At 47.6% G+C, this 16,695-nt stretch overlaps 1 protein-coding gene across 5 annotated transcripts in view; it reads right to left on the reverse strand.

Moving 5' to 3' along the window:
- The window catches only part of LOC119437535 (solute carrier family 22 member 8), a 121,600-nt gene that overhangs the window by 26,073 nt on the left and 78,832 nt on the right, over window positions 1-16,695 (reverse strand). For all 5 annotated transcript variants that reach the window (XM_037704540.2, XM_049660666.1, XM_049660668.1 and 2 more), the window contains 2 exons: window positions 14,966-15,113; window positions 4,641-4,726 (listed from right to left, as the gene is read on the reverse strand). In XM_037704540.2, the coding sequence (XP_037560468.1) occupies window positions 4,641-4,726; window positions 14,966-15,113 (234 nt within the window). The remainder of the gene's footprint in view (window positions 1-4,640; window positions 4,727-14,965; window positions 15,114-16,695) is intronic.

Genomic DNA, 16,695 nt, shown 5'->3' on the forward strand with positions numbered 1-16,695 from the left:
GGCACTATGACTTTTGTTTCCATAAAGCCGGACAACGAAAATTTCGACCCATGACCCATCTAAGGCTTTCGCCTTAATAGAAATCGCTGTAGGTGAGGAAATCTACATTAGGCACTGTTCAGCAGCAATAGTTGTATATAGCTGCAATCATTTTGTACATACAGTTCACAAGTTCCTAATGATCGTGATGCAAGAAAGTATACACCTGCCTGTTGACAGTCGCGGGAGATTCCTTGCAATGCCTTTCGCCACCAGTCATTGGAAATGTTCCATCCGTCTTATTTGGAAACAAGCAACTTAAAGCAGCTAACGAATGAATGAGTGCATATTTAGATTTTGACCTTAAACTGGACGCTGTTTACTGGCCTTGTCAGTATTAAAGAGAACTTGCTAATGTGTGTATTGTTGTGTCGGGCGCTGCGCTGTAGTTTTTTTTAAATAAAAAATAATCTTCACAAGGGGTACTCTTATCATGAGTGAAGTGCGCGTATGTTGAATGCGATGTTAGTTGGTGTGGCAATGAAAAAGAAGGCCACAAATACCCGCCTATGGCACGAAAGAACGGAATAATGAAGAAGGTGACGATGCATATCCTGGTGTGGCACGAGCGATCAGAGAATCCAAATAACAAGAACACTACAGCCAGCTAGAGGCTGACACAGTCTCTGACAAAGGAACAGAAGAAAGAAGAATTGGAAAAGGCCGAGCGCGAGACCAGCGAGGCAAGAAAGAAGAGGCCGCCGCTGCATCGAGTACATGAATCCAGCGCGGTAATTATAACAGATTCCCTTTCTGTCTGCTCTGCGCTTACAGCTTCAACAAATTCGCCGGCTCTAAAGACGTTTCTAACATTAGTTCCCCCCCAGCTGAATCTTGTAAAATTATTATGGGTACCAGGACACTGCGGATTACATTTAAATGAAATGGCCGATTCATTAGCGCGAGCATCCCTGAATGGACCAATAATATCGGTCCTTCCAGTGGTGGCACAAATAACCGCGATCAGATATCGTAATTTTTCAATTCGTAGAGACATAATTGAAACAATAACATCATGGACTGAATTTCAACACCTAAAATTTCCGTGGAAAATACATTGGTGTCCATCAAGACAATCGGAAGTAATAATCACAAAATTACGCTGCCGTGTCCCACCATTAAACCTATATTTACACAGGGCTGGTCTGGCGATATCGCCGCTGTGTCCATTCTGTCTAGAAATAGAAACCATAGAACACTACTTTTTAATATGTCGCCGGTATAAATTACAAAGAAAAAGACTTCTTGAAATTCCGCTCGCTAAATTAGGAGTAAATTTAACATCAGAAATAGTACTCTCTTTCGGTGCCTCGGTATTCGGCTTTAGCCACAGGGACGTGTTTGATGCCGTTTGTAATTTCATTCAATCAACTAAACGAATAAAATTTTAAATACATACTTTCACACCTAGAGATATAGCATGACATTTATATTATAAGAAGTGCAATATAGGAAAATTATTCTGTCTGTTCTGATTACTAAATTGCACTGTAACAGTAGTTTCAAAAACCGTACCTAAAAGTTCAGGTGGCCAATTCTTGGCCAATCCCCCGGAGTGGGTACGAGCCATGTGCTGAGGATATCATCATCATCATCATCATCTGCTGGCGGAAGCTGTCGGGCTGCGGGCCCGAGCTTCGCGACTACAACCGAGCCAAGGGAATTCTATGCGGAAACTGGGACATCCTTTTCGCTGCTTCCAGTTGTAGTGGTACACCTGACGTGACTCCCTGGCGTTCTTTTGGGGACAACCAGGAACACTATGAGCTCCGTCGCCACGGTTCATCTGTTTGGGCCGCCTAACCCCCTGGGATTCAACCCTTCGCAAGTCATCATTTCTGCAACCGGTGACCAATTTTCTATTTCCTTTCCTTCCACGCTTCGCGTCGTACTCCATCCGGATATTACATGATGTCATAAGGACTACTTTGTGTTAAGTTATTATTGTGTTCCTGTAAGCTTGACTAAATTTTGACCCTTTTTCTTGCGTGTTTTCCCGTACTATAACGGCTTCATATCCTGACGTTGCACTCAGGCTTGGCCTAAATATAGCAACACCCATACTAAAAAAAACCTCCTAACAGCATCCTGCCTCGCTAGAGCGTCTTTTTCGTCGGCACCGAAACGCCTGCAGACGACGCACACGTATTCATCGAGCGTGAAATTTGCGTTGCAAGAGGCATCGCTCTACTACCGGAAGGGAGGGCGAAGGCGCTGCTGATGAACTCCACTCAGGAATACGAGTATCTAAGCAAGGGCACGACGATCACCTACACAGAAAAATTGTCGAAGCCAGAAATACGTTTCTTCTCTGTGACTCTGCCGTATCCACCTCAATGGCGCTAGTTCCTGAACCAACTTTCGACATCAATCCAAGTCTTCCAATCGGTAAACCTTCGAAGTCGTCTACACGTGCACAAAGACTGCTTTTCAGCGTCATTAATAATCCGGCAAGAGTCAATAGCAAAGCATCAGATAATAACTGAAGAATGCGCTCGACCACTCCGATAGAGCCCCTGCCAAATTTCGACACTCGAAATAGAAGTTATAAAGCAAGAAGTTGATGAAATGCCGCACCAAAAAATGACCCCGCAGTCGAAACGCTGTTTGGACTGCTGGGTCGACTTTACGACTTTAGCAAAAGCGTAGTTGTACTGTGCAATGCCTCTGATTCATCATATGCAGACGTTGACATGAAATGAGCTATTCATGAATTGTTCTGTTTAAATTGTAACACAGAAATTTTTTCGCAAGGTATAACGATAAGCACCTTATGGTTGAGATAGCCAAATGCCTTAGAATAGCTTTCCTGTACTTGCAGCATGAATATTTTAATAATTGATCTAGCACTGAAAGAAACGTTCATTTTTTACTGTATTTATTCCTTCGCTAGCGTCTGCTTAGCCGATCTTTGCTTCATCGAGGCGACTGTTCGGGCTATTCGGTTTGAAGTTCTGGCAAACTGAGTAAATCACCAAAAGGACAATTACGAACGTCCTGCTAAAACGAGTCTGTTGCTGGACCTGTTGGTACATACTTGTAGAAACGATGGAACCCAGCCTTCAGGACGCAAACACCAGGAGAGAAGTAGACGGGAACACGCTGGTCGTCTGTCCGTCTACTTCTCTCCTGGTGTTTGCGACCTGAAGGCTGGGTTCCATCGTCCTGCTAAGGCAGGTGCTGAAATCGAGCGGCGTCACTGGCAGACGCCGTAGCAGCTTCAAGTAGGCTTGAAGCTTTACGGACTGCAACGAGGGCGCAACATAAAAGAAGGAACGACTTCAGACGAATTGCGTATGGTAAAACTGAATTCAATCGCGGGTACGTGGAGAATCACGTCAGCCGCACCTGCACTCTGTATTACAGATTTTGATTCGAGCAGAAGTTATTACTCGTAAAAGCTCCTCAAAGACACTGCTCAAAGGAAAAGAAATAAATTATTGGCCTTGACGCCCCATGGCAACTGACGGGGCTACGAGAGACGCCGTAGTTGGGCGATCAGGATTAATTACGATCGCCTTGAAACATTTATGTTGCACCCACAAGTAAGTATTCTGGCCATCGTTGCCTTGTGCCGTGCTGTTAATACAGTAACAGCAGCATCGCTGCCAGGTGAATACGACGGATACAGCCGTGGATAAGGTCTGGCCCGGGCGGTCACGGCTTCTCCACACTAGTTTTAGAGCGCAGCACTTAGGTGCCCATTCCTGCGGCTAGTCAGCGTCCTACCCCGTAACCTAGCGAACGAGCACAACGAAAGATGAAAATGAACGCGGAGCGCAGCGGGCGATGAAAGACGGCCGAAACGAAGAGAGCGTGAGGAGGAAAGTGGAGAAGGAAGGTGCAGCGGAACCATGAGGTGGAAAGCGGAGAAGGACGGTATGGCGAAAGCGTGAGAAGAAAAGCGTAGTGCCGCGAAAGACGGGCTCTGCGGCGACGATGGCTACGACATGGCGCCAGAATACAAAGCGCTGCATGAGCGGAGGTCTGTCTGCGGCGGCTGCTGTGAATCGCGCCCACGCGTCACCCGCTTGCTGCATCTCATGATCTCCCGATTAGCAAGGCCGTCGCGCCACACTTCGCTCTGTTCGCAACGTGCCGCACGAGATAGATTGTACGCGCCAGCCAATATATCGCGAAATAAAAACACATATAGAGCACCCATTATGGGTGCCCTCAAATTTTGGATTTTGGACTGTTGTAATCGTCAGTGTTTTTTTTTTTTTTTGGTTTCCTCCCCGTAGGCCATAGCGACTAGAAATAGAACCGACGGTCTCGTGCTCGGAAAGACTGTGCCATAGTCACCACGGTGGTTACTCGACGGAACATTATCTCATGTCTTCATGAAATTCTCGCAGAATATGTATCCCAATGTGTTTCATAAAAAATTTAAGATTCACTGCACGCGAGTGCCTGGTGGGAGATCAGCGACTTATAGAATCAGCGAAATGCCATCGCATTACACCTCTATCATATTTTGCTACACTAGCGGTTTGGCCGAAATATGTACGCGACAGCTATGAAAGCCGAATTGACGGCATACGGTTTATTTTTCCGCGTCACGTTATAGAAGAAAAAGAAGAACACGAACGACAGCTTACGATTTGAAAGACAGGATAATCGACGTCCTTCGTATGCAGCGGTATCGAAACAGAGCTCCAAAAGTGGGCTTCTTCAGTGACCGCTCCTGAAAACAAGACGTTTGCTTAAAATATTTGTCGCAGATTGATTATTAATTACTCAATAATCTTATTTATTCGCATTAGTTTAGGGAATGGCTCGAAATATAAAATAATCGCATTAAGAACTATATGTACGTTCTTGCGTATTCATATGAAAATAACATTTATTGGGAGCAGCAAGAGCATTCATGTAAAAAATGTCCCTAATTCATGTCATGCCAAGCTGTAAGAGATGTTGCGATTAGTGCTATGCGATTTGTGACATCTTAATATCTAAAACAGTCCATGTGTAGCGTCATTATCTACCTAGTTTACGCTGTTTTTCGTTCCTTTCAAAGTGCAGGCGTTTGCTCGATAGCTATGTGATTATAGCTGGATAAGAATAAAAGTGCACATATCCTTGAACTGCGGCAGCACTTATTCTTAACACTGTGCCGAAAGGCAAGATATACATGGTGCCCGAGCTAACTTTAGACAAGGTTTAAAAATATATAACGGTGCGCTATAGCAGGATCGGTGCCGATGTTGACAGCCAGTCCTTGGAACAAATGAGGCAATTTCTGCGTTCCCTTCTGTGGCATGATCGGTCAAGATTGATTAATCATTGCCGGAAATTTTGAATTAAGAAACTTAACAATGAACTAATTGCAGAGCGCTCAAATAACCGCCCGATAATGCACTATCTCAAGTCCTACGCACTCTGCAATCGCATGGAAGAGTGCTCATTCGTGCCACGTATGAACGGACAGTGCTTTTGAAGCGCTGTTCGTTTACTTTCTGAGCAAGTGCCGTGGTTGCTTAGAGGCCTTGCCATTGACCTGCTAAGCACGCGGTCGTGGGGTGAAATCGAGGCCGCGGTGGCCGCATTTATATGGAGGCAAAACGCAAAAACGCCCGTCTACTGTGCATGCGTGCACGTTAAGAACCCCAGCTGGTCAAAATTAATCTGAACTCCCCAACTACCTCGTGTCTTATAATCAGATAGTGGTTTTGGTACGTAATACCCCAGAATTTATTGAATTTAATTTAACGTTCAGCAGCGGCAGCGAGGTAGGTTAATTTTGCTATTCATTAATTCACGGCACGTTAAAAATATTGCGGTCGTTGCGCGCAAAAACGTAAACACAGCCGCTTTTAAAGTGAAGCTTTATTTGCCTACCACCGCTTGCATTATTTCAGTGGTGAAGTTTATATTGTTCTTGGCATTTCTGGCATTAGCATTTCTTCACCTCATTTATTTGGAGAGAGAGAGAGAAAGCGAAAAGACGAAAGGCAGGAAATACTGCAGGAAGAAAGTGCTGTTCAAGTAAGAGAGGTTTGAGATTGAATGTTCGGCATCATCAATAGTAATACACTCTACTCAAGCGCTCGGCTAATAGTTACAATGATTGACTGGCCGTGGAAAAAAAAACGAGTTTTGTAAAAGCTTAGTTCGTGCCAAGTATGGGAGCACAGCTGCAGAGTGCTTAGTTTTCGATTACTTTGTGTGTGCGGAAAGCAAATAAGTTTCATCACTCACACTGACTTTGTTATAACGCAGCAAGTGCAAAAACCATAATGTAGTAACTGTACGGCAAAGATGTAGCCAATAAAAGCTGCATTCGGCCCAACATGCTGGTTACAATAACTTAGTCCTATAATTAGATAAATTAACGCAAGTGCCCAAATGCCGAATGTGCGTCACATGTACAAGATAGTAAGATACAATTTGTTTGCTACGCATAGCTTATTCATTGGTATTTTGTTCAATAGTTCGAAATAACCTTTCCGACTTTCAACATGTTGTATTTTGTAAAGCAGCGGCATGGAAGTACACAGGCATGCGTGGTTTGATTGCTGTGTGTTTTCAGAGCATCACAGCCGAAGCGGATGCAGATTATTATTTTTTTATATTTCCACAAACTTCTTGTAGGGTACCGAAAATTCCCGTCACAGATCGAAAGCTATGCCTTTTTTTTCAGCGCACGCCTTGCTTTCAGCATGAAAAAAAAACTTGACTGAGACAAGGTGCAAAATGTGGTTTACGCTGTTGCACGATGTTCCGAATTTCAGGGAGTCTAAAAAACCTATAAAATTTTCTATGCTTTCATAATTTTCCTGCCTACTGCACACAACTATGTTAATAAAAATAAAATACAGTAAACGAATTCGGTAAATCAATACCACAAACAAAAAATGACGAACATGTGTTTTGAACAAGTGGCTGAAAAAGGACCTTTATGGCAATTTCTAATGTGTCTTGTTACCGCAAGTTTCGAAATGTTTTTCTGTGCATATTTTGCGACATGTTAAAGGGTCCATGAAACGGTTCGGACAAATTTTGTAGACGCGTAGGCGGCAGCTACAGTAAAACGTTCGCGTCACAATTTAAGTGAAGCGTCCCATATTAGGAGAGCTACGGGCGATTACAAGTTACCCTCCTCCCTCGCCATGCATTTCCTCCTCAACTCGCTCGCCGAGTGATCGGGGATAAGCTCTGCCTGCGCTGGCCTACGTCATGTTGTGAAGTACGTTGTCGTCTACTTCCAGTTGTCTTGGAGCCAGCGCGCGAAGGCTCGCCAACCTCTCTGCTAGCCGCCCCGGCCGTCGATCCCCAGCGAGAGGGATCAAGCAGCGTGCGTTGCGAGCGTTCTGTCGCACCTCCGAGCGTGTCCGGTATTCCGGCAACCACAGGCGAGCTGGGTGTTTTGCCAGATAGGCAGAGGCGTAGGCCTAATCGGCATGAACGGTCCAGCCATCTGGTGGCGCAGAGCTTAACCAGCCAAAAACAGAGCTAATGTTCCTGTAGCGAAGTGTAAAACATTTGAAACATATAAAAAGACAACGTGTTCAAGATTACGCTTCTGCCGAAAATTTGAGCCAGCAGCGTAGTAGAAAAAACTTGGTTACTGCTATATTAGCTCAGTGTGTGGTTGAGCTTTGTGCCGCCAGGTAGCTGCACCGTGCAAGCAGTTCACGTTTACGCTTCCGTTCATCACGTAAAACGAGGTAAAACGGCCAGTACACTCGCGCTTGCGTTCACCTGAATACCGGACACGCTAAACTCTATCGTGGCAATCCTTTGACGTGAAGTGACGGCCGCAAACGCGTAGATGCTGGCGCCGTTTGGATACCGACAGTCCGATGCGCTGCAGCCACTCCGCTCGTCTGCTGCCTTGCAGCGGGGCACAATGTAACAGCTTGACATGTCGCCGATCGCTACATTTGCAGCCCACAACGCAACAACGGCTAACCATGGTGCTCGCGAAAAGAAAGAACAAGATCAACATTGACCGCGCAGCTCTCTTCAAAACGGAGCACGTTTTAACACAAGCAAACGACATTTGCTATGGGCCAGAAGTACTTTTACTGTAGTGATACATGTCCTTGTGAATATACTTTCTGTTACTTTCTCTTTATAGCAATAAATTAACTAGCATCTAAACTATTACGAACAGCATTTGTTCACCGTAATGTTGGAAAAATTATCGATGACGCGCCCTGGGCAGCCAATCGGATAGCTGGCCCTACTGACGTGATACGGTCAAATCGCGTCACTTGGTCTCAAAACTCAGCCGATTGGCGTGCTGCCATCGGTAGCGATGTACCTTTTTAAAACCTTATAATAAATTACACGCTTTAGGTGGAGCCCTTAGATGCCTCAATTGATGATCAGAAGGACCTACTCTAACGACTCAGTACATTTGCACAAATCGTCAAAATCGTTTCAGGGTCCGTATAATATAAGTACGGAGATATGTTGGCGCTATGTTTCATTGAATCACGGCCACCCCGGCATGTTTTGCTAGTGTTATGAGCTTGCTCAGACAATCGATTGTATAGTGTTTTTCTTAGACATGTTGTGTAACCTATGTATAAGAAGTATGAAAGTATAGAAAGCTTTATTTATTTTTTAGGACTCTCTGCAATTCAGAACATCTTGCAAATACGCAAGCCACATTTCCCACCTTGTCGCAGGTAAGGTATTTTCATGTCGAAAAAAAAGGCATGAGCTGATAAGAAATAAGCTCGGTTCCGATATTCGGACCAATTTTGCTATCTCACATAAAAACTGTGTTGAAATAAGAAAGCTGTCGAGAGCTTCCGCTGACTGTTTCACCACATCAGAACTTAGCCTTGAATACAAGAGCGCGAGAGAGTTATACATGTTTATCTAAGTTTGCAAAGGAATAAGAAAGGGCATGCTATGAATACACCACCCTGTTTGTGCGAGGTGCTTGCATAAATTAAGGTTGTGAACATTTCACTGCAAATATTCATGGAATCGCACAAAAAGATAACAGTTCTAATGCATCAATTGCCTTTGAAGCTATTCATGCCTTTGGAAGTTATGCATCAGTGTTTCTCGTACATATTTTGTTACGTTTTATTCTCCTTACGTGCTTTCTTGAAGTTTGTTGATCGCTAAGATTAATTTTTTTTAGTGGTTGGAATACCCGACCCTTCGCTGGCCTATATTCTCCGGATCTCATCATTTCATAAATAACAACACACAGTCATATGCGAGAAATCGTTTATTGACTTGTGCATTCATTACGGGGGTTATAGTGAACTGCGCAAAACTGAAGTCTTTTAGAGGTTACTGAAAAACACACTAACGGAGTTTGGCTTCTTTACTATGGCCTGCAGAAGGAAAGAACATTTGTTCATCCGAAAATTCTTTCCTGAACAACTCGGAATCATATTGTTACGGGAACGAGGAATTGAACACTGAAGTCTATTTACAGTATATATATATATATATATATATATATATATATATATATATTGATAGTACGCGTTTAATAGTAGATACGCTCGTCGTTTTTGTGAATCCGCCGAAACAGGCAACGGCCAAACGGAGCGAGCCCGAGCACCAACAACAAACGTCTTATTCTTCGTCTTCTGCTGGTGCCCATATTTCTCACTACAATCACTCCCCGGCGAAAAAGGAGCCATTCTGGCGACCTATGGAACTGGTAGCACTGGTGGGTCGTAGTGCGGCTTCAGTCGATCGATATGAACAGTTTCGCGTCCGCGACGCCGTTGGTCCGCAGATGGGTGAATAGGCTCAATGACGTAGTTGACCGGGGATGTCTGTCGGAGAACCCGGTAAGGGCCGGCGTACTTTCAGCGGAACTTTGTTGAAAGGCCGGGAGGGGAGGAGGGAACGCGGAGCCATACCAGCGTTCCAGGTGAATATGATCTAAAACACAAGCCTGCGTCGCGTCTATGTTTCTGGATGGCCTGATCTTGCGCGGTAAGTGATCGGGCAATCTGACGACATTCTTCGGCATAAGTGGCGGCTTCGGAAGAGGAGTAGATTCTGAAGCGTCGGGGCGATACAAAAGAATCGTGTCCATAAACGAGGAAGGTTCGCGACCATTAAGAAGAAAGAAGGGAGAGAATCCCGTGGTAGACTGAGTGGCGCTATTGTAAGCATACGTAACAAAGGGAAGGATGCGGTCCCAGTTAGTGTGGTTAGCGGAAACGTACATGGCGAGCATGTTGCCGAGAGTACGATTAAAGCGTTCAGTCATACCATTCGTTTGCGGATGATATGCGATTGTTGTCCTATGGACAATGTTGCATTCCCGGAGGAGGGCTTCTACAGCTTCGGAGAGGAATGAACGACCACGGTCACTCAGTAGCTCGCGAGGCGCACCATGTCGGAGAACAAGGTTGCGAAGGATGAACAAGCCGACTTCACGTGCTGAGGCCGCCGGAAGCGCTGAAGTTACGGCGTAGCGCGTGAGATGGTCCACGGCGACGATAACCCAGCGGTTTCCATCTGGGGTGTACGGTAGAGAGCCGTACAAATCAATGACGATACGGTCGAATGGCCGGTAGGGACAAGGCAATGGTTGGAGCGGCCCTGTAATCTTGTTAGGTGGGCTCTTGCGGCGTTGGCACTTGGAGCACGAGTGGTCGTACTGGCGAACGAAGCGGTACATTCCGCGCCAGTAGGATCGTAGCCCGAGGCGTGCATACGTCTTTAGTACACCGGCATAGGCGCATTGCGGATCCGCATGAAAAGACGCACATATGTCGGAACGTAAATGGCGAGGAATCACTAGCAACCATTTACGGCCGTTAGAGGGGTAGTTGCGGCGGTACAGAAGCCCATCACGGATGGCAAAGTGACGAGGAGCGCGCCGAAGCGAGCGGTCGGTGGTGTGTGGTGACGGCTGAGATAAATACTCCAGAAGAGAGGCTATCCAAGGATCGCGGCGTTGCTCAGCTGGCATGTCGGTGTATGTAAGAGACGAAGAATCGTAGCTGGAGACAGACGCAGCACCATCCTCATCGGGCAGTGGCGAGCGCGAAAGAGCGTCGGCATCCGAATGCTTACGGCCGGACCGGTAGACAACACGGATGTCATAGTCCTGTAGACGAAGCGCCCAACGAGCTCGACGACCAGAGGGGTCCTTTAACGACGACAACTAGCACAGGGCGTGGTGATCAGTCACGACGTCAAATGGACGGCCATATACGTAAGGTCGAAATTTGGTGATTGCCCAAACGATTGCAAGGCATTCTTTTTCGGTGACTGAATAGTTCGTTTCCGTTTTGGTGAGAGTGCGGCTGGCGTAAGAGACGACGTACTCTTCGAAGCCAGACTTACGCTGAGCAAGAATAGCGCCGAGGCCTACTCCACTAGCGTCCGTGTGGATTTCTGTGGGAGCGTCTGGGTCAAAGTGGCGTAGGATAGGTGGGGATATCAAAAGACGGCGTAATGTGGCGAACGCGTCTTCGCAAGCTGTAGACCATGCCGAGATGCCTTGGCTGTCGGCAAGCAGCTGCGTTAAGGGGGCGATTATGGACGCGAAATTACGCATGAATCGGCGAAAGTACGAGCACAGGCCGATAAAGCTACGGAGTTCTTTCAACGTAGACGGCCTGGGGAACTCGGCGACGGCGCGAAGCTTTGCAGGGTCGGGACGGACACCGTCCTTGCTGAGAACATGGCCTAAGATGGTAAGTCGGCGGGCGGCAAAGTGGCACTTCTTCAAATTAAGCTGCAATCCAGCGTCTCAAAAGGCAAGTGAGCACGCTTGCGAGGCGACTCAAATGGGAGGCAAAGTCCTTCGAAAAGACTAAGACGTCGTCCAGGTAGCACAGACACGTGTGCCATTTGAGGCCTCTAAGAATGTTGTCCATGAGACGTTCGAAGGTGGCAGGCGCATTGCAAAGGCCGAATGGCATCACGTTAAACTCATATAAACCATCTGGGGTTACAAACGCAGTCTTGGGACGGTCAGGTTCATTCATAGGGACCTGCCAGTACCCAGATCGAAGGTCCAAAGAGGAGAAGAACTCTGCTCCTTGCAAGCAGTCGAGGGCATTGTCGATTCTGGGCAGCGGATAAACATCTTTTCGTGTGATCTTGTTAAGGCGCCTATAATCAACGAAAAATCTAATGCTACCGTCCTTTTTCTTTACCAGAACAACTGGGGAAGCCCAAGGGCTGTGTGAGGGCTGTATTACGCCACGATGAAGCATGTCGTTGACTTGTTCATCAATGACACAGCGCTCAGCATGAGAAACTCGTTATGGACGCTGGCGCAGGGGTGCATGGGTGCCAGTGTCAATGCGGTGAACGATGGCGGATGTGCGGCCCAAGGAAGACTGCTTATGATCGAACGACGTCCGAAAGCGGGTGAGCAGCTCCAAGAGTTGGGTACGCTGTGCAGGCGGTAGTGTGGAATCAATTGACGGGAGGAATGCCTCTAAGGAGGACGAATCGGCGGAGGTAGCGGGAGTAATGCTGTCGACGAGAAGGCCTATCGTGTAGTCAGACAGTTGAGTAGAGTAGGCGGAATCAATATCCTCAAGCCGGCCTATACATTCACCACGGTATAACGTGGCTGTGGAAGACAACCGATTCGTGACGTAAATGGCGCTGCAAGAGTTTTCGACCGTGAGAACTGCAAAAGGGAGGAGGAAGTTCTTGCGAGAGGTGAATGCTTCGGAGGGCGCAAACAGGGCGGTGGAATCGGAAGCAGAGTCGCAAGAAAGTGGCACAAAAACAGAAGACAAAGGAGGGATGTCAGTGTCCGCAGCGACGACCACTCGAGAAGGTGGCTTGTCAGAAGCGGCGGCACACATCGGCGACAACTCAAGTTCGGCACGCGCACAGTCAACAACGGCATGGTTAGTAGCGAGAAAGTCCCAACCCAAAATAACGTCGTGAGAACATGGAGAAAAAACGACAAATTCGACTGCGTACAAAATGTCCTGTATGACAAGACGAGCTGTGCATACCACTGAAGCTGGAATGTGGTGCGCGGTCGCGGTACGCATTGAGACGTCGGAAAGCGGTATCGTTATGTTTTTTAACTTGCGGCACAGTTCTCCACTAAGCAGAGACACAGCAGCACCAGTATCAACGAGTGCTTGCACTGAAACACCTTAGATATTCACGGTTATTTCGTTCGCAGGTAGAAATCGAGGCCTTGAAGTTGTCGACACGAGCGCAGTTCTTGCCTCCGGAACTGCGAGGGCTAGTTTTCCGCTTGGACTGGTGGGGGGCGACGAAACATTGGGGAAAGTGAACGGTGACGTGGTGAGGGCGACCGACGGGTGTCGTAGCCACGGCGATTCGGAGAGCAGGTGTCTATCGTTGAATGGGAGGACATTGGGCGCGGTGGCTCAGAACGAAAGTAGTCCCGATTGTCTTCGCCCGCACTAGGACGGAAGTCACGACGACGGCAGAAACGTGCGACATGGCCAGGCAGACAGCAGAAGTAGCAAATAGGCCTGTTGTCCGGGGTGCGCCAAGGATTAGTGCACGGCGGCGCAGGACGGCGAAAGGATGGCGGGTTCAGGTGGACAGGCGCACGCGCAGCGAAGAAGGCATTTGCTAGTCGACCAGGAGCCGGGCTGAGCGGTATTGCTGGTGACTGTCTGCGTGCGACTTCAGCGTAGGTCAGAGGAGCGGAAACAGGCGGATGCTGGAAGGTGGTTGGTAGCGTCTCAGAAATTTGCTCCTCTATGGCCTGTCGGAGCAAGCCCCTGCGCTGAGGCCGGGATGCAGGGAACAAGGGACAATTGCCGTGCCACTTCCTCTCGGATGAACTGCTGGATCTGCTGCCATAACATTGTGGTGTCAGTAGAAACGGCGCCTACAGTGAATGACGACATGTCGGCCGGGTCAGAGCTCGTGAGTCGTGCAGAAATGCGCTCTTTCCGCAACTCGTCATAGCTCTGACAGTACTGAACCACGTCTGCGACAGTTTGGGGATTCTTGGCAATCAGCATTTGGAAAGCGTCGTCCTCAGTACCCTTCATGATGTGTCTGACTTTATCAGCTTCGGACATAGCAGGGTTGATGCGACGGCAGAGGTCCACAATATCCTCAATGTAGGACGTGAAGTTCTCGCCGGATTGCTGGGCGCGACCGCGTAAGCGTTGTTCCGCGCGTAGCTTGCGAACAGCGGGACGGCCGAAGACTTCCGCGAAGCTCGTTTTAAAGGGTGCCCAATTGGCAATATCAGCTTCGTGGTTGAGGAGCCGTAGCTGTGCAACGCCCGCCAGGTAAAAGTTGACGTTGCTGAGCTTGTCACCGTCATCCCATTTATTGTGGGCGCTTACCCGCTCATACGAAGTGAGCCAGTCCTCGACGTCGTGCTCGTCGGTGCCGTTGAAAATACAGGGTCTCGCTGTCGGGCTACGCTGGAGCAGGCGACCACCGGTGGTACGGGAGCACCTTGTTGGGGCACGTCGTCAGGCATTGCCGAGGCTGGGGGCAGAGTCCGGGTACGGAGTTCCAGGATGAAATAGGAACCAGCATGCTCCACCAATTGATAGTACGCGTTTAATAGTAGATACGCTCGGCGTTTTTATGAATGCGCCGAAACAGGCAACGGCCAAACGGAGCGAGCCCAAGCACCAACAACAAACGTGTTATTGTTCGTCTTCTGCTGGTGCCCGTATTTCTCACTACAATATATATTAAAAAATAACTGCAGCGCTGGCCAGTTCAGCGCACAACTCGAGACCCAGGAGCAGTTCGTATTCTTCGTCGGGGCGCCCGCGCGCATCGTTGAAAGGAAACACGCAATATGCATGCAGCAATAATTTCTAAGTTTCTTTCTTAGGAGAATGGTAAAAACGCGCGATCCTCGTATGCCATTGTTTTCATCTGGGATCCCTCTTCATTGCTATGAATGTTCATCTAAATCTAATTGGAAATACGGGATGACTGAGGCATCAAGCAGCACATTAAGGCTCGCGGGCTGATTGAAAGTAGAGATATTACTCACCCTCTCCATCTTGTCCTCGTAAGATTTTATAATTTCGTTGACATCAACGTCGGTCACTTTGTTCATAGTGATAGCCCGTTTGAGAATCTTCTCCGCTTTTTTGTAGTGCTTCGTAGCTAGAAGCCACAGCGGAGACTCCGGCATGAATCTGAAAAAAGGCCACGTATACTTTTTAAACATCTGTGTCTTGATAATTGTTCTAAGTCAGATCTTGTAGTTGAACGTCGCACAGCAACACTGGTTCTTTGAGGGACGCCGTAGTGGGGAACTCGGGAATAATTTATATTATGTGGGTTTCTGTAACGTGCACCTAAATCTAAGTGCACGAGGGTTTTGGCATTTCAGCCACACCGAAATGGCGGCTTCAGCGGCTGGTAACCGAACCCGCGACGTCGTGCTCAGCAGTAGAATTTTGTCTCACACAGGACCTTTGCTAAATAAACTCCTTCCTTTCCATGCGTTCCTCTCTCCTCCCACCCTCTTCTCGTCAAAAAAATTGATAAGAAGTTTAATTTTGAGGATTTATGTGCCAAAACTACGATCTGATTATGAGGCACACCATAGTGGGGGACTCCCTATTAATTCTTGCCACCTCGAGTTCTTTAACCTGTATCCTATACACATTACGGGAGCATTTTCCCATTTCACCCATTGGAATGCGGCCGAAGCAGCCGGGATCGAACCCAGGACATCAGCAGCGCAAGGCCATAGCCACTGTGCCACCATGGTTGGTTCAGCAGACTTCAGGGATTCTGTATGCTGCTGTACTTATCTACCGCGACAGACTTCCGAGGAGCGATTTCGTCTTTGCGATGTGGCATTGTCGTTTTCGTTCGCTACAGTACTGCCTTTCGTGGCCCCCAAAATGCATTCACAGATGCCGCCACTCCCTAAATATCTGCGGAGCGTGACACCTTGAAGAAGTTGCTCCTATGCCAATATTGCGCGTAGAGCTGTGGTTACCGTGTACGGCTTCCAAGTACAAATAGTCATAGGGACAAGAGTTGGAGCACCAGTGGTAATGGTGGGGAGAGCTTTATTTAAAGCTCCTATTGGCTACCATACATACGTTTGCCGATATTCGTATATCATACCTAATTCCTTGCAACATTTTAGATGTTACTCCGATATAATGAAATCAATGAATATCATAAGCTCTTCTAAGATAAGATCTGCGTGTTTTAAAACTGCCTACGAACTGACAGCAGGCGTGTGTCCAAATAATATCTCGCGATTTGATGTTTTATTCCACATAAGAATGGCACTAAATTCGTGGTGAAAGTGCTGCATGGTATGGTAAAACTTCATTAAGGTCCTTCCGGACGCGCGTCAGCACGTAGCGGGCCGCTCCCACGTCGGCACAGAAAGGCCGAGCCTCTCTGCTGCGTCGCGGGCCTGATGGACAGCCTAGGGATGGTAATATCGATGAACGATTAATCGATTAATCGACTAAAAGTACGCCGCAAAACGATTAATCGTCATCGATGTGTACCTTTAATTTAATCGGTTTAATCGATTAAAGCAGTTCGATTAATCGTTTTCCAGACAGTGACTAAAGTGGCGTGAAAATTTTGAAATCGTACTGTAGAATGCGGAGTACGAGCAACGACCGCGCGGCTGCGAAGACCGAGAGCGACTGTCGACTGTTTTCCCGAGTCATGTCGAGCTGGCCAAGCGCTTCCCCGCTTTACGCGCACGTCACACAGGCTACCTGGGGCCCGGAGAGAAGC

This window comes from Dermacentor silvarum, chromosome 1 (assembly GCF_013339745.2).
Source record: "Dermacentor silvarum isolate Dsil-2018 chromosome 1, BIME_Dsil_1.4, whole genome shotgun sequence".
In the NCBI taxonomy this organism is placed as follows: domain Eukaryota; kingdom Metazoa; phylum Arthropoda; class Arachnida; order Ixodida; family Ixodidae; genus Dermacentor; species Dermacentor silvarum.